Genomic DNA, 18,971 nt, shown 5'->3' with positions numbered 1-18,971 from the left:
TCGGTTAAGCGTCCGACTTTCGCTTAGGTCATGATCTCGCTGTTCGTGGGTTCGAGCCCCACGTCGGTCTCTGTGCTGATAGCCAGCTCAGAGCCTGGAGCCTATTTCACAGTCTGTGACTCCCTCTCTCTCTGACCCTCCCCTGCTCACGCTGTCTCTCTCTCTCTCTCCTAGAAATAAATAAAAATATTAAAAAAAAAAAAGAATATGGGAAATAAACACATACATACACACAAGAAGAAGCTGAAGTAGACAGAAAATAAAATCATACTATCCAGAGATTATTGTTTAACATTTTGTTAAGTTTCCTAACAGGTCTTTTTCTAGGCATTAAACTGCTCTTTCCAGAGATAGATAGATAAATAGGTAGATAGAAAGATAATTTTGTTTATTTTGTAGTGATGGGAACAAATGATATGTTTTATAATCTTTTTACTTAATCCATGGTGAATACGTTTCTACTACATTGATGATATAAATAGAATTATTTTGAATGTACTGCCTTATATGGAACAGTTTGAAGGGGAAGATTTTGTTTTTTAATGAAAAAAAATTTTTTTAATGTTTATTGATGAAAGAGAGAGACAGAGCATGAGCAGGAGAGGGGCAGAAAGAGGAAGGAGACACTGAATCGGAAGCAGCCTCCAGGCTCTGGCTGTCAGCACAGAGCCTGACGCAGAGCTCAAACTCATGAGCGGTGAGATTATGACCTGAGCTAAAGTTAGCCTCTTAACCAACCAAGCCACCTGGGTGCCCCCCCCCCTTTTTTTAATGTTTATTTATTTAAATGTTTTTATTTATTTATTTATTTTTTTTTTGAGAGAGAGAGACAGCGGAGCAGGGGAGTGTCCGAGAGAGAGGGAGACACAGAATGCAAAGCAGGCCCCAGGCTCTGAGCTAGCTGTCAGCACAGAGCCTGACACGGGGCTCGAACCCACGAACTGTGAGATGATGACGTGAGCTGAAGCCAGACCCTTAACCGACTGAGCCACCCAGGCACCCTAATGTTTATTTACTTTTGAGGGAGAGACAGTTTGAGTGTGGGAGGGGCAGAGAGGGAGGGAGACACAGAATCTGAAGCAGGCTTCAAACTCTGAGTGGTCAGCACAGAGCCTGGATGCAGGGCTTGAACCTACAAACAGCAAGATCATGACCTGAGTCAAAGTCAGGACGCTCAACTGACTGAGCCACCCAGGTGCCTAAAGGGGAGGATTTTGAGTCTGGTTTTGAACACATTGCATTTGAGTGCTTATGGGGAGGATATATTAAGTAGGCCGTTGGATACACTGATACTGAATTCAAAATATAGGTCTGGCTTACTGTACATTTGGAAGCTATCATGTTGTCAATGTTAATTGAAGTCGTGACAATGAATGGGATCATGTGAGGAGAACAAGTAGAGAAGAGGCCCAAGGATCAGACCGTTAGGAACTCCAACATTTAAAAACTGGGTAGAGGGTGAAAGAGATGGCTAATGAGGTTGAAAAAAGGAGGCCAAAATGGTAGGAGAAAACCAGCATAGTATAATTTCATGTCAGACATAAGGAGAGTGTTTCAAGAAGGAAAGAGTGGTCAACTGTGTTGGAGGTGGAACTGTGTGCTAGTGAGAGATCATGAAAGATAAGACCCTAACATTCTTTGTCTTTAGCAACTTGGAGGTCACTGGTGATTTTAGGAAAGCTCTGTGTTGTTTAGGTGGGGTGGGGCTTCTTGTGGAAGTCAACTGTGAGTTGAGGAGTGAATGGGATTAGGAGAGCTAGAGAAAGGTGTTACAATGTTTTTATGACCTTTGAGCAGAGAATTGGAAGTGGAGAGGAATGTGGGGTCCAGGAAAGGTGTTTTTGTTTTGTTTTGTTTTGTTTTTCTCTCTTACACTTTTTATTTTGAAAGATTAAAAAACACGGAAGAGGGGGAAAAAAGATAATATATCACATAAACCCAGATTGGGCAACTACTACCATTTTGCTAGCTATTAATTTTATTTTGTTTCTTTTTGTTTTATAAAGAGATTATGATCAAGTACACTTATTCCCTAGCTTTGGTCTCTTCCCTTACCCCTCAATTAGAGGCAGAATTCATTTTGAACTTGTATGTGTTCTGAGTACAATTTTTTAAAATTACAATTAAAATCATTAACTGTTAAGAATTATAAATCTACAGGGGCGCCTGGGTGGCTTAGTCGGTTAAGCGTCCGACTTTCGCTTAGGTCATGATCTCGCGGTTCGTGGGTTCGAGCCCCGCGTCGGGCTCTGTGCTGACTGCCAGCTCAGAGCCTGGAGCCTGTTTCAGAGTCTGTATCTCCCTCTCTCTCTGACCCTCCCCTGCTAACACTGTCTCTCTCTCTCTCTCTCCTAGGAAATAAATAAAAAATATTAAAAAAAAAAAAAAAAAGAATTATAAATCTACTTAAATGGATACATAGGATAAAAGTAAACATAAGGTATACAAAAAGGTATAAGATGAAAAGTTGAATTTTCTCTTTCCTATCTTACTCCCCAGTGATATCTACTGATGGCAATTTCTTATATAGTTTTCAAGAAGTTTTATGCATATGTGAACATATATATTTTGCGTGCATACAACTGTATCTAAATGCTGGACATTTAGGTTGTTCTTAGTTTTTCCTATTTCAAAAAAGTGCTGCAGCTACAATGTTTATACTTCTTTGTGAACTTGTTCTGGTACATTTGTAAGATAGATTCCCGGAATTAAAATTGCTGAGTCAATGGATAGTGATTAAAATTTTTGGTAAGTATCATCAGATTGCCCTTCAGAGAAGTTGTATTCATTTTACATTTCTATTTTCTGGTCAAAACTGGGTTTTAAAAAATCTTATTTTTTGTTAGTAAAAAATTATGCCTCATAATTTACATTTCCTGAGAGAGTTTATCATCTTTCCATATTTTTATTGGCTATTTGTATTTCTTTCTTTGTGAACTGCCTATCTATATTTTTTGCCCATTTTTCTATTGGGTTGTTTGCTTTTTCACTTTTAATTTACAAGAAGTTTTATATAGTTTTAATATATTAAGGAAATTAGCATTTTTCTGTCATCTCTGCTTTGCATTGCTTCTGGTTATCTGTCTCTTGACTTTTTGTGTTTTTTGCTGGAAAGAAGTTTTACGTTTTTATATGCCTAAGTTTATTATCTTTGATTTCTAGGTTTTGATTCTTCCTTAGAAAGATATCTACTCCAAGATTAGTTTAACCTTCATGTTATCCTCTGGTATTTTTTCCCTCTTTATATATGTGATCCATCTGGAATTAGAAGTGAGTAGGGATGCAATCCTCCTCCCCACCCCCACCAAATGGGTGGCCAATTGTTTCAACATTTAGGGGTTCCTGGTAAGCCTCCTGCTTTGGCTCAGGTCATGATCTCACAGTTCATGAGTTTGAGCCCCACGTTGGGTTCTGTGCTGACAGCTCAGAGCTTGGAGCCTGCTTCAGATTCTGTGTCTCCCTCTCTCTCTACCTCTCCCCTGCTCACGCTCTGTCTCTCAAAAATTAATAAATGTTTAAAAAACTTAAAAAAAATTGTTTCAAGATTTATTGAAACATGCATCTTTTCCCAGTAGGTGGAAACTCATATACTAAGTTTCCATATAGATCTGGGATTATTTTAACTTTGTTCCATTGATTTGCCTGTATATTTGATGCTACTACTAACCCTTTTTAATACTACTGATTGCTATAGTTTTGTAGTATACTTAAGTATTTGATAGTTAAATCGGGATTTTGGGGGTTTTATTTTGTTTTTAAAGCTGGGTTCAAATAGGGCATGTTAAAAATCCATTGAAAAAGATCCTGTAAAGATCCTTTTGAGTAAACATAATTTACTCAAACATTTTTCTTTTTAGAGAAATTTAAGCTGTCTCCAGGATTTTACAATGTAAAGAACACTATGATAAATATCCTTGTACATCAGTATTTGTATTCTTGTCTGATTATTTACTTAGGATAAATTTCTAAAAGTCAAACTGTTGGGGCTCCTGGGTGGCTCAGCCGTTTGGGCGCTCGACTTTGGCTCAGGTCATGATCTCACAGTTCCGTGGGTTTGAACCCCGCATCAGGCCCTGTGCTGACAGCTCGGAGCCTGGAGCCTGTTTCAGATTCTATGTCTCCCCCTCTGTCTGATCCTCGCCTGCTCGCGCTGTCTCTCTCTCTCTCTGTCTCTCTCTCTCGGAAAAAAAAAATTATAAAAGTCAAACTGTTGGGTCAAAGGAAATGCCTGTTTTTAAAAAACATTTAAGTGTTTTTTTTAAATTTCTGAGAGAGAGAGAAAGCGTGAGCAGGGAAGGGTCAGAGAGAGAGGGAGACACAGAATCTGAAGCAGGCTCCAGGCTCTGAGCTAGCTGTCCGCACAGAGCCCGGTGCAGGGCTCAAACCCACAAACTGTGAGATCATGACCTGAGCTGAAGTCGGACACTCAACCGACTAAGCCACCCAGGCACCCCTGAATGTGACTGTTTTTTTAATATTTGGTAATATCATAAGTTAAAAAATGCCATCCCTTGTATTTGTGGTTTGCATGTCTTTCATTACTAGTTGGTTGACTATATTTTCTTTAAAACATTTTTTAAAATATTTATTTATTTTTGAGAGAGACAGACAGACAGACAGACAGAGTGTGAGCAAGGAAGGGGCAGAGAGAGGGAGACACAGAATCAGAAGCAGGCTCCAGGCTCTGAGCAGTCAGCGCAGAGCCTGACCTGGGGCTCAAAAGCTGTGAGATCTTGACCTGAGCCGAAGTCCGTCACTCAACCAAATGATCCACACAGGCGCCCCATGGTTGACTGTATTTTCATATATTTACCTGCCATTTATCTTTTCTTTTGCCTATTTTATATTTGTTGTCAGGGAATCCTAGTGCCTGGAAGGCCTGGAGAAGCTTACCAGTGCTGGCATGCCAGGATAATTCTACTTGAAAGGATGTAGTTTTTTTGGCATTTTTCATGAGTCCTTTGAGATATCCTTAAAGTCAGAAATTCCAAAATTGAATTAGAATGGTTTTCAGAAAAATACTTTCACCTGTCATTTTCTCTGTGGGTGTGGGTACCATCCCAGCGGCTCTCTCCAAGAGATGGGCATGGTTGTAGTGATTGTCTTTTTCTTACTGATTTAAACATACATAGAGAGGGAGAAGTAAATAACAGAAAAAGATGTCTGAGGAGCTTAAATAAAGAGGACCCAGAGGCCTCTCATTACAGCATGAGCCAAAAGATGGAATCAGAGAAACATGGCACATTGAAATCCTGGGTGCTGGGATATACCTTCCCTTGTGCTGTGTAAGGGTCTGAATGGAGAGAATATCCAGTAATTAATCCTGACTGGGGCTACCCCAGTATTTTCCTCTTTTTCTCAGATGTAGTTCTGGTAAAATTGCTTGTTCTCATTTTGAAGGAGAAATAAGTAACATGACATTGTTTACCCCATCCTAGATTGGTGGGTTTAGTTCTCAGTTTTATAAACAAGGACACTGAAGGACAGTCGCACTGGCATATATAAAGTAAAGGGATGTGATGTGGGAGAAGTCAATTCTGATTATATCCTATAATTGTGCTAATTGAAAGATCTTCAGAGCCTCTGTTTGAAACCCTCATGTTCTGTGTCTTCAGTGAAAAGAGTTGCCTTTCCTCTTAGAAGGCTGCAATGTTAATGTAACAGCAGGAAACCCAGTTTGAGGACTAGGAGCAGGAAAAGAATTCATTTGAACTTATTAGAAATCAGAGGTTTTCAAGTTGGTAAATTTTATGACGTAAACAACTGGCTAATTACACTGTTTAAACACTGGTAATTTGACCAAAACCTTTCTTAAGGGGGAAAATGGTTAATTTAATAGCAGTTTGAACCAGCTTCTAATTAACCAGCTGCTCTAATTATAGGAATTGGCCTAAACTGAATTTGAAAATGTTTCCTCACCAAGGAATTCCAGCAGATGAGAGGCTGAGGCAGGCCGTGTGGCGCTTTCCCCTTAGATGTATCACCATCTCAAAGATCACCTTTTTGAAACCAGTGGGGGTGATTGAGTTTCTGTGTACTTACAGATGGTGGTTGGCATCTGAGTTTTCTCCTTTATTTAGACAGAACGTTTCACTAAATAATGGAGGCATGGGAGAACTATAACCATGAAGTAAACTCGATGGTCTTTGTATGTTTAGGATAGTTTCACGGAGATGGTGATATTTGGGCTGCCCTGGAGGCTGGCTAGGATTTCACTAGTCAGAGAGGTGCAGGCCCAGCCGGGGGACTGCCCAGCATGGCACAGAGGCATGGCAACTGCATGGCTTATACAGAATGGCAAGGGCTATCTTTGTGGCTGAGGAGGAAGCTTTTAAAGGCTCGGAGGAGAAAGAGAATGAGGAGATGAAGTAGTTGGAACTAGATTTAAAATCAAGTTTCTTCAGTGCTTACCTAAGGAGTGCAAACATTTTGAAATATGACAGAGACCTTCCCTGCCTCATTCATTAATGTCTCTGTAGTGCCTGGCACATAGTAAATACTTTTTAAAAATTGTGTACAATGAATAAATTGTTGAATTAATGAAATAGAGTAATGTGTTTAGGTTTGTGTTTTAGAAAGATTAGTTTGTCAGCTCTAGAGGATGGAATGGGGTGAGGAGGTAGATGTAGATACAGTGAGATCAACTTAGCCAAGGCTACTGCTTGAATCTCCTAATCCACCCATGCTCTCTTTCCTCACCCCCTCTTCCAGACATCAACCAAAAGGATCTTTCAAAAACATATCAGTCGTATACTTTCCCTGCTTAAGGCTGTTCATTCAGCTTGAAATCCAAACCCTTTATGAGGCCTAGTGTGGTGTGTTCCCACCCACTATCCTAGTCTCTGCTGTACTGTGTGCCCTTTTCACTTTGCTTTAGCCACACTGACAGCCTTTCTTTTCCTTGAATGTGCCAAGTGGTGTCCCATAATGGGGCCTTTATACATGCTGTTCCCTCTCCCTGGAATATTCATCCTCCTCCTTTTTGCCTAATAAATTCCTAGTCTCAATTTGTTTTATTTATTTATTTTTTTGAATAGATAATACATGTACATCTTCATTTGTAATAAAGATACAAAAGAGTATAAAATAAGCAGTAAGTCTCCCTCTCCTCCTGCTTTCTAACCACTTCTTCTCCCTGTGGATAACCATTATATTCCTCTGAATTCTGGTCTCAGTTCACATGTCATTTTTTTTAGAGAGGCCTTCTCTGATCTTCCAGTATAAAATATATACAATTTTAGTCCTATATATTATATACACAATTGTGATATATATATCACAATTTATACTTTTATATTTATTTTGTGACTTTTCTGTTAATGATTCCCTCCTCCCACTAGACTGTAAGTTCCATTCTACAGCATAAGAACCCAAAGACTCAAAGGGTCAAAGTCTTAGTTTCAGAGAGGCAGAATCGGGATAGTAGCCAAGAAGATACCTCAGTTGTGTCCAGTGTTCCTTTGGACCCTCTGCCAAAAACACCTCATTCCTCCTTGCATGGCAAACTCTTACTCCTCTTTAAAGAATGCATTTGTTACCTTTCCTGGACCTACTCCCCTTACCCTTCCCTACTCTTACCACCTACCCCCACCAAGGCTGGATCATTGTTCCTTCCTCTAGGCACTCACTACCTTGCTCTCATCTCTGTTAAAGTAATTTGTGCACCATAAGGTAGTTATCTGCTTTCCTATCATCCTTCTCCAGTACCCATTGAGTGTCTTCAGGGAAAAGCCATATTCTAGTCGTCTTTGTCCCAGCATCTATACTGTTTTTGGCAAATAGTAAGTAGTAAATGTGATATCTAACGTTTGTCTTGATGAAATAGTGTGGATTGTAAATGCAGGATTGGCTCTGAAACCAGGATTGCTCTTGATGAAACAGTATGGAGTATAAATGCAGGATTGGCTGTGAAGCCAATCTGTGATTGGCCTGGCATAGAGCAGACTTGCTTGGAAGCCCATTTTAGAAAAGAGAAGCGTAAGAAACATTTCATTTCTCCACACTATTTTCTGTTTAACCTCCCCTTAGAATGGTGGCTCTGGGAAGATGAGGGCAGGACCACAGGAACTGGGAGGAAAGGGAGCAGAACCTAGGACTAACACTTCTCCAGAATGTAGACAGTGAGTAAGAGAGATAGACAGAGAAGAGCTGTGGAGGGCTGGTTCTAGTGAAAGAGTAGAGATAAGAAACTGATATCTGAGCTAGGAAAGATCATATCTAGCCAGAATTTATATTCTAGAAATTCAGATGTCATAATAACCCATCTGAGTACAGGCTGTTCAGTGAGAAGGACCTTGGTTTAAATTGCAGTTCTGCCTTTCACTTGCTGGATGACCTTGGCCAATTCACCGTATCTTTTGGGTTACAGTTTCTTTTTTCTTTTTAAGTTAAATTTTTAACTTTAATTCCAGGGTTGCCTTGGTGGCTCAGTCAGTTGAATGTTTGACTTTGGCTCAGGCCATGATCTCACAGTTCATGAGTTCTAGCCCGGCATTGGGCTCACTGTTCTCAGGTGCAGAGCCTGCTTCAGAACCTCTGTCCATCTCCCCCTCCCCTACTTGTGTTTTCTCTCCCAAAAATAAATAATTCCGGTATAGCTACCATACAGTGTTATATTAGTTTTAGGTGTACAATATCATAGTTCAACAATTCCATACATTACCCTGTGCTCATTATAGTAAGTATATTTTCTAATCCCGTTCCCTATTTCACCCCCCATGCACCTCCCCTCTGATAGCCATTAGTTTATTCTCTATAGTTAAAAATCTGTGTCTTATTTTGTCTCTTTTTTCTTTGCTTATTTGTTTTGTTTCTGAAATTCTACATAGAGCAAAATTATATGGTATTTGTCTTCCTCTGACTTATTTCACATAACATTATACTCTCTAGATCCATCCATGTTGTTGCAAACGGCAGGATTTCATTCTTTTTTTTTTTTATGGCTGAATAATATTCCTTAGTAGATATACACCACTTCCATTTGTCTATCGATGGACATTTGGGCTGCTTCCATAATTTGTTATTGTAAATAATGCAGCTTTAAACAGGGATGCATGTATCTCTTTGAACTGGTATTCTTTTTTTGGGGGGGGGTGGCGAGTACCCAGTAGTACTATTATTGGATTGTAGGGTAGTTCTATTTTTAACTTAAAAAATTATTGTATTTTTGAGAGAGTATGTGCAGGAAAGAGGCAAGGTGGGGAGTGGGAGGGAGGGAGAGAGAGAGCGAGAGAGAGAGAGAATCTTAAGGAAGCTCTATGCCTAGTGCAGTGCTTGACGTGGGGCTTGATCTCACGACTGAGCCAAAATCAAGAGTTGGATGCTTAACCAACTGAGCCACCCAGGAGCCCTGTATTTTTAACTTTTTTAGGAGCCTCCATACTGTTTTCCACAGCGGCTGCACCATTTTGCATTCCTACCAACAATGCAAGAGGATTCCTTTTTCTCCATATCCTTGCAACACTTGTTGTTTCTCATTTTTTTGATCTTGGCCATTCTGACAGGTTTTGACTTGCATTTCTCTGATGATGAGTGATGTTGAACGTCTTTTCATTTGTCGAGCTACAGTTTCTTTATTTGTAAACAGGGATAAAAATAATGAGGATTAAAGGGCTTCCTTAAAGGTAGATCCAAGTGGTGCATCTCAGGGCCTACCACTATAATTATGTATATGGAGATCCTAGTTTATACTTGGTAGTAGTATAGACATACACACTGTTCTGTATCTTAGGTTTTTGTTTTTATTGTTATTCAGTTAGCCATGTGTGTTGGAGGTTGTTCTGTATTAGCACAAACAAATCAAATAGATGGTGTGTAAAACTTTGTGGAAATTTGTGATTGTCCTCTTACTTGGTTATATTTGCTGCCCATCTCTTTCTCTGTATGGTCCATATTAGAAAACTTTAAAAGGATTATTGCTTGGTGGGGGACAAGAGAAAACAAGAACACTGTGAGAATGTATTGTGTCCTCCTACCACCACTGGCTGTAGCAGGAGAGAATTTCTCAAGGAAAGATAGGTAGTGGGGATTGGATATAGTCCAGGGCCCAAAGGAGAGAAAAAAGGGGTAAATGGAGAGTCATCCCAGGATCAAAAAATAGCTCTAGTCCTTTAATCAGCAAGTCCCCAAATATTCCCAGTCTTGTGGTGGAGAATTTTTCTCCTCATGTGTGAGCTGTCTGCCCTGGAAGAGTTTTGAAACAAGTTTGTCTTATTTTCTGTCTTTTAGGTGGCATTCTGCTGAGTACCAGTCGGCACTACAAGACAAAGCCTACCCATGGCATTGGAAGATATAAGCACCTAGTTAAAGCCCAGGAGGTAAAGGGAGAAGGGGTCCATTTTAGAAAAGGATAGTGTACAGCTTTTGCAAAGATCTGAAGATCAGACACATACTGGCTGGATAATATTGGAGGTAGAAAGGATGGGGGTGGTCATCCTTTAGTCATCTCCAGTTATATCGTCTCGATATTGTCTATAGTGGTGCTGTTTCTTCCAGCTCTCGATCTTGTCCATACACCAGGTTATCACAGGGAAAGGCAAATGATTTGGTTTAATTACTTGTGATACTTTCACAGAATATCTTCTTGGTACTTATTTCAGTATGGACCTCACATTAAATGATATATGCACTTGACTTGAATGAATGATTTGTGGCAAGTAAAGGCAGATTGACATTTTCAGCCAAATAGTTTTATAGTATTTGCAGATTTAAAATATGTTGATGTTCCTTGAATCCATTATCACAGATAACTGGGAGTTAGTTCCAAGCATTCTAAGATTATTGAGCCCATTTCTCAGGATTCCCATGGCAGCAGGATTGCTTCAGTGGTGGTTACATTTCTGTGGATGTGCAGAGGATTTTGTTGGTGAGCTGGACACAACACCGGCCTGAAAGAAAGTCTGGCTTTGAGTCATGAGTCTAGCAGTTCCTGTAAACAATACAGTTAAGAAGGATTTGCTTTTCTATTCGGGGAGACTTCAACATCACTTTTGGTTCTTTAGTTTATTGTAATGCTCCCATGTCACCGTTAACATCTCCTGTTGCCCCTCTTTCTCCTTGACAGAGGTCCAGTACCACTCTTTGGGCCTCAGAAGCCACTAAACTTGCATGTTCTCCTGAGCATCATCTTTGTAGTAAGGAATTTCAGAGGAACATTGCCACATCTGGTAGCCTCCCAGCAGGAAACAGCTCAACAAAAATTGTTGATTTGTAGTTTGTAGTGGGAATAGGATTTAATTGGGAACCAGGAAGCTTGTGTTCTAGGCTTGGTTATGACACTTATTACACCTCTGGAGAAGTTAACCTTGCCCTCTGGGCATTGTGGGCCCTGAAATTATACGTAAAATGTTTCTGTGTGTGATTTTTTTTCTGGGAAGAGAGTCCATAGCTTTTGTGAGTCTTCATAAGGCTGAGGAACTTGATTAGAATTGTCTTTAAAGGGGGGGTGATGGGCATGGAGGAGGGCACTTGTTGGGATGAGCACTGGGTGTTATCTGGAAACCAACTTGACAATAAACTATTTAAGAAAAAAAAAAAAAAGAATTGTCTTAAGATTCTTTCAGTTCTGAGGGAAGCCTGGGTGGTGTAGTTGGTTAAGCGTCCGACTTTTGATCTTGGCTCAGGTCAGAATCTTGCAGTTCGTGGGTTCAAGCCCCGCATCAGGCTCTGTGCTGATGTTGCAGAACCTGCTTGAGATTCTGTCTCTCTCTCTGCCCGTCCCCAACTTGTGCTCGCTCTCTTTCTCTCAAAGTAAATAAATAAACTTTTAAAAATGTAAAAGGGTCAGCTCTGATATCATATAACTCTGTGATGTTCTGAAACAATTATTGAATGTCTATTATGTGCTAGGCATTGTTGAGGGTGCCTTGCTATTCAGACTCAGTTGTAATAAAATTTTATAGGATGAGTAAGACCTAGTTCAGGATCAGAGGGCTGATAAAACATTAGAGATAACACACACATACTTATGATCCCAAGCAGAAAGTGACAGGTGCTAAAAGGAAGATAGAAAGTGCTATTAAAATTTAAAAGGAGTGATTTACACCCTCTTTGAGTTGTGGCACCTTAGAGTAGTTGTTGGAGTTGTGTTATTTTGGGGTATTCCTCTTCTAAAAGTCCCATGTAAATTAGTAGGAAACAAAGTTCATTTTGTTTGAATGTGTGTTCTTTCTTTTTTTGTTAATTTCTTGGGATTTTTCCTCTAAAAGATAATTTTCTGCATGTGCCATGCTCTGACCTGCTCCCTAGTTTGGTATAAAAGGAAGCTCAATGCCACATTGATGCCATCTGTCCCTGTATTTCTCCCTACTCTCTTCTCCCATCTCAGGAATACCATGCTTTAACTGCATTGGGCCTCTTGCTTTTCATCCACGTCATCATACTATTTCAAGGCTGTTTTATCTACTTGAAGATCTTCCCCCTTTTCAGTTGGTTATAATATATCATCAAACCTTTAAATTCTTGTGAGGGAGCAGGGTGAGGAGGGAAACAATGAATCTCCCCTTCTGAGAAACCTTCCTGGATTCCCTGCACCTGGGTTACTTGTCCTCCCATGAGCTACCAGAATTCCTTGTGCTTCCCCTGTCCTAGGACTTACTGCTCTGTTGTAATGGTCTGTTTGATGACCATCTCTCCTTCTAGAGGGTGAGCTCTCTCCGGGTAGAGGCCATGTTTCATTTTTTTCTGTTTCCTCAGTGTGTAGCAGAGGGCCAGGCATCAAGTAGAGGACAGGAAATATTGATTGGGCCGAACTGAAATGTGGTTATTGGAACTGCCCCGAGGTTTTATAAATCAAAGCTGGCAAACACAACCCACTATTTGCAAACAGCTGGCTCCAGATGACCTTGGTTCCTTGAAGGGACTGATGCTCTCTTTGGTTAGTGCTGTGGGCTTTTTGCCGATGTCATTCATTGTCCCTGGGTATCTAGCCAGATAGCAGTGGTTGCTGCTGCAGGCTCCTTGCTTCCTGCACGGGACAGCACATGAAAGCTCTTGTCTGCCAACTTGCAGAGGATGTGTCCCAGGTCCCTGTCTGTTTTGCCTCCCTGGTGAACTGGACTAGAAAAGCTAGAAGGGATTTTGTGGCCTCCTTTCTTTCCTTAAGCATAGAACCCTAGAAAAAGCAATAAGCATCAGAGTCCCCTTTTTACCCTCTCTGGTACCCAGGCTGGGCCCTCTACTCTCTTGAGCCCCACATCCCTAAGACAAGAGTTAATTCTCATGCCCAAAGTGCCCAGATCTTGTCACATTTCTGCTGGTATAGTCTCACATCCTGTAAGACCCAGCTTGACTGTGACAGTGAGGGATCACATTCAGAGAAAATCTCCGGGCCTAGCACTGTGTCTCAATGTATAGATCTCAGTTATTTCCTCAAGGGCCCTGAATCACTCGGTTGAATTTAAAAGGCTATGGATTGTTTGGAGTGTCTATTTCTATGAAATAGAAATAATAGTCCTTCATATTTGTATAGCACTATGTTGTTTCACCCAAGACCACATACTTGCCCTCAGCTGTTATTACTTGGGAGTAATAATAATCCAAGAATCAGAGAACTGCTAAGAAGAAGATGTGGGAGGATGAAATGGAGGCAACATAAATTGCTGTCAGTTTGTAATAGTTCTGTGTTCTCTTTTCTAGGCCCTGGGGCAAGAGTCATGTGTATCTTTTGTAATGTAGGCAATTTACTTCCTCTTTCTAGAATGGCCCCCTAGGAGTCAAGATGTCTTTTCTCTTGGAAACTGTTTGCACTGTTGACATACAGGAGATGTCTGTCATTTATGACACCTATTTAGTTTGTTGTAACACCCATAGAGAGATTAACTCCCAGAGCCACAAGGCTGTGAGGAAACTGTGGCATCATTCCCAGAAAAATCAGTAGATCAGAATCACTTGATGGTGACAATCCTAGCTTCCTGGGAACAACAAGATTGGTTTTGCCAGTGCAATAACCGTAGGGCTAGACTTGGATTATAGGACTGGCCTAAGGAAGAGTTGTTTTAAATTAGCATCTATGTTTTTCCTCAAGTCCGCCTCTTGTAGCTCATTGAAGGTAAAACCATCATTGAGCATCTACTATATGCCAGGCACTGTGTGAGTCCAAATGACACTTGGGTGAATGGGACACAAGTCGCTTCCTACCCAAAGCATACAGTGAGCTAGGAAAGATAGTGCTCAAAAATGTAACTAACTGACTGTACATGGTAAATACTTTACTAGCAGAATGAACTATCAAGAGAATACATTAAGGAAGCAATTCTCCCTGAAAGGCTCAGTGAAGATGTTATGGAAGTCAGCTCTATAAACGTTTACTAAGTACCACCTGCATCATATACTGAGTGTGTAAAGTGAACCGACCCTAGGAATAACAGCTGCTTGGGATACACTGGGAAACACTGGGGCTGTAAAGAACATGATAGAGTTCCCCAGAACTTTTCCATATACAGAGAGTGATTATTATGATGACCTGACTCTTAGCCTGTGCCATTAGAGTGCCCTGGACTCCAGCCCACCACCAGTCTCATTCTGTCTTACCTGTTCTGCTGAATTATAATAATGTCAGAGTTTTAGTGGGTGATATATTTGATATGAATAATAGTAATGATCCCTTTCCATTGTCGAAGTGCTTTCACATGCATTATCTCAGTGCCTCTCAAGCCATATGCTTTTGGAACACTAGTGATCCTAGAGCCAAACCTCTCCTCGAGTTTACTAATGGCAGTCTTCCACATTTTAGGAAGATATTATGTTAAGGGAGATTCTTTTCTAAATTTCAGGTTTTTTAAAAAAATGTTTTATTTATTCTGAGAGAGAGACAGCATGAGCAGGAGAGGGTCAGACAGAGAGGGAGATACAGAATCCAAAACAGGCTCCAGGCTCTGAGCTAGCCATCAGCACAGAGCCCGACGCAGGGCTCAAACCCACGAGGCTCGAACCCACGAACCATGAGATCATAACCTGAGCCGAAGTCGGATGCTCAACCAACTGAGCCACCCAGATGCCCCTAAATTTCAAGTTTTCCTCCCATCAGTTTTACTTGATGAAAACAAATATTAACAGAGAAACTCATATATGTTTTCTTTTTTTCCGTATCTTTGAGATACAGAGAACTCCATTTATATAATATAACCATATTTTCTGCTAGTAAAGTCATTCTTTGATTGACTTGATTCTATGATCAACGTATCTTAATGAGCATTTTATGGTGTTTCACAAAGAGAAACATGACTTTGTTAGGCTCTTTGCAACCAACAAATTTGAAAACCATGCCATTTGTTTCACCAACTATCCTGTGAGATAGGCACTGTGGAAAAGGAAACTGATTGAGGGGCATAAATGTTTTCTCTGTGACATATATCTAGTGAATGATGGAACCAAAACCAGAATTCAGTTCAGTTCACCTCAACATTTAAGGTTGCTGGGCTCTAGGAACAGAGAAATGAATGAGATATAGTACCTTCTTAATAGGAATTGAGATGGTAGTTTGGCTGCCATAATAGAGAGATCCACTTAATCTAGGGGCATAAACAAGATAGAAGCTTATTTCTCTCACGTAAAAGTGTTAGTAGATTTCTAGCTTTTGGCTTTGCCACACTTATCCTACTGCTTTTATCTCAGAGTTCTGAGACGGCAGCTCCCTCTTCAACCATCATGTCCAGATTCCATCAAGCAGGCTGGAGAAGGGAAAGTACTGTACATAAGCTCTTATCCCACCAGCCAGAACTAAGTCATATAACCATACCTAGCTACAAGATTACTTGAGAAATGTAACTTTTCTTATTAAAAAATTTTTAAGTGTTTATTTCTGAGAGGGAGAGAGAGAGATCATGAGCAGGGAAGGGACAGAGAGAGAGGGAGACTCAGAATCCAAAGCAGGCTCCAGGCTCTGAGTAGTCAGCACAGAGCCCGATGCAATGCTCGAACTCAGGAAGTGCGAAATCATGACCTGAGCCAAAGTCGGATGCCCAACCAACTGAGCAACCCAGGTGCCTTGGGAAATGTAATATTTATTATAAATGGTCATATATCATGCTAAAATCCAGCAGTTCTGTTATTTTTTTTACTTTGATTTCTTTAATGATTGTTTCATGAATAAAGTTTGCTATCCATGGTTGTGTTATCTTATTAAAGGAGAAATGGGGAATAGATATTGAAGAAACTGGCAGGTTCTGCACACTTTTCCTAAAGGGAAAGACAGAGGTTAAGAGAAATGTTTTGGAATTAGGCAGACCTTAGTTCTTCAGCTCTGATTCTTACTAGTTGTATGTCCTTGGCAAGCCACCATTTCCTTGGCTTTATATAGAAATTATACTTCCCAATGTTGTTGTGAGAAATAAATTGAGAAAATTTTAAGTACTTAGCACAGTGTCTAAAACATAGAGGCCATAAGTAGTGATGATGAGGATGATAGCCTTAGTCTGCCTTTTTACAATCCCATAGCATTCTATTTTCTGCTCGTAAAACATACATCTCCTTAAAATTACTTGTTCTGTATATGCCTTTTCTGATAGATTGTGTTAGTGAGCAGAGACAATGGCTGTCCTATTTCCTATCATATCCCTAATGCTAACCCTGGTCTTGCTCATCACCCTAGTGGTCAGTAAGTATTTGTTGAGTAAATGCATGCATGTGATTGAAAGTTGTATATATGGGGGAGGGTTTGCTAGGAGAACACATAAGAGTGGTACCTAATTCAGCCTGAGGAATCAGGGAGGGCTTCCTGGAAGAGCATGAGCCCAGTCTTAAAAATAAGTAGAAGTTGCTCACATTAAGCATGTGGGGTGAAGAGTCAAAGGCTCTGCAAGGAGAGGAAACTTCCTGGGTGAAGGTAGGAAGACACTGACCCTGGAGATACAATTGGGAAACTTTTAGGAGATTTTTAATCCTGGGGTCTAAAGTAGATACTAGGGAATGAGGGACTATGAGACCTGAGAAGTAGGTAGGTCTAGATCAACCCTTTTTAAAAGATACCATTTATTGGGGCACCTGGGTGGCAGAGTTGGTTAAGTGGCTGACTTTGGCTTAGGTCGTGATCTCATGGTTTGTGGGTTTGAGCCCCGCATTGGGCTCTGTGCTGACACCTCAGAGCCTGGAGCCTGTTTCAGATTCTGTGTCTTTCTCTCCCTGCCCCTTCTCCACTCGTGCTCGGTCTCTCTCTTTCTAAAAATAAGTAAACATTAAAAAAAGATACCGTTTATTAAGTAACTACTATATATCCTTAAGTGTGACTGCTTACTGCCCTTTCCGTTGCACCCAGCTGAGGTGGTTGCTCTTGAGTTCCCCTTGGGGAGTTAATCAGCATGGTGCAGCAAAGTAGCTTGTGTTGAGCTTGCCATGGGAGGTAAGCTGCTCTTTATGTTTAAATTGAGAAGATTTGGTCTTTAATGTGTCTCCTCTCTCTCTCTGAACTGTAAATTCCTTGAGGGCTGGGACTGTGTTTTCTGTTTGTCAGTGTTTGAATTAGTACTTTGCATACAGCAGGTGCTTAATAAGTGTTTCATTCTGTAAAGCATGCCAGTAGGATATCAAGAGCATGATTACCTCCAATTTATAGTAATAATAATGCTCTATTTGTATGCATTACTCAACCTTTTTTAAAGATACCATTTATTGAGTAGTGGCTGTATACCACTTTAACTACTATGCATCAGGCTTTAAAAGCATTATTCTATTTGATAGTATTATAGTATTCTTAACACAATGAGCGCTGAATAATGTATAGAATTGTTGAATCACTACATTGTTCACCTGAAACTAACATAACACTGTATGTTAACTATATTGGAATTGCAATTTAAAAACTTAATTAAAAAAAAGAAAGAAAAAAATAAAATAAAAGCATTATTGCATTTTATAATATTACAAATAGTATATTTTATTTAATCCTCAGATATCCTAGTTATTAAAGGTCATGTCTGAGGACTCTAAGACTCAGAGAAATTAAATAACTTGCCTAATTGAAAAAAAATAACTTGCCTAATTGGATAATAATTTCCAGATCCAACATTTGAACCAAGGTGGTTAGAACCTGTATAATGTCTATGCTATTTCCATTTCATATAAATTTACTATTTTGAGCTTCACAAGAACCATAGGTGTTACAAGTGAAGAAACTGACACCTGGAGAGGTCATTCAATGTCATTCAGTGACTAAGCAGACAAGATTTGAATCCAGATTTTCTTTGGCTTCCATCTAAGTATTGTGTTCTTTATGCAGTACCAGGCTGTGCCTTTTGGCCATCCCAGTCAGGGTCAGGGCTTCTGTCTGATATATGTCTCTTGAGTGTGCCATATTGAGTTATAAACATAGTCACTTGATTTCTGTGCACCTTATAAGCTCAATATGGACTGTTCAGAGTACCATCACCAAATCATTCAGGTCTCCCGGTGTAAATTAAAAAACATTTTTTTTAACATTTATTTATTTTTGAGAGACAGAGAGAAAGCGCAAGTGGGGTAGGGGCAGAGAGAGAGGGAGACACAGAATCTGAAGGAGGTTCCAGGCTCGGAGCTGTCAGCATAGAGCCCGACGCGGGGCTTGAACCCATGAACTACGAGATCATGACCTCAGCCAAAGTCGGACGCTTAACCGACTGAGCCACCCAGGTGCCCCCTTAGGTGTAAATTTCTAAATTTTCTTCACCAGAATTTCTGGAAGCCAAATATGCTGCAGACATACTTGCCTTTTCATTTGAGAATTAGGATGGTACTACCCTTCCCAATTTTTTCACCCTGGAAAATGCCACCTATTGTGATAGGCAGATATTAACACTTTCACAGATTCTAGAGGAGAGAGCCTAGGCCTGGGGCCACAGACCCATCTTCCAGCTGTGGTTAGACATAAAGTTGTTACCATTGCCATTTCCTTACTATTTGTTACTGTAAACAAGTCATTTCCTCCTTCTGGGTTTCAACAATTTTCCCCTGGGGTAAAATTAAGGAGGGAAAAAAAGAGACTATATTATTTCTAAGATCCC

The 18,971-nt window shown here is 40.2% G+C and overlaps 1 protein-coding gene across 1 annotated transcript in view; it reads left to right on the top strand.

Moving 5' to 3' along the window:
- The window catches only part of MRPL48 (mitochondrial ribosomal protein L48), a 62,387-nt gene that overhangs the window by 23,293 nt on the left and 20,123 nt on the right, over positions 1-18,971 (top strand). Inside the window, exon 5 of the mRNA XM_039219907.1 lies at positions 10,228-10,316. Coding sequence (XP_039075838.1) covers positions 10,228-10,316 — 89 coding nt within the window. The remainder of the gene's footprint in view (positions 1-10,227; positions 10,317-18,971) is intronic.

The sequence above is a fragment of the Hyaena hyaena genome, unplaced genomic scaffold, assembly GCF_003009895.1.
Source record: "Hyaena hyaena isolate Hyena2069 unplaced genomic scaffold, ASM300989v1 scaffold_848, whole genome shotgun sequence".
Taxonomy (NCBI): domain Eukaryota; kingdom Metazoa; phylum Chordata; class Mammalia; order Carnivora; family Hyaenidae; genus Hyaena; species Hyaena hyaena.
The sequence above is the reverse complement of the archived record's forward strand: the minus strand, read 5'-3'. Positions and strand labels throughout refer to the sequence as shown.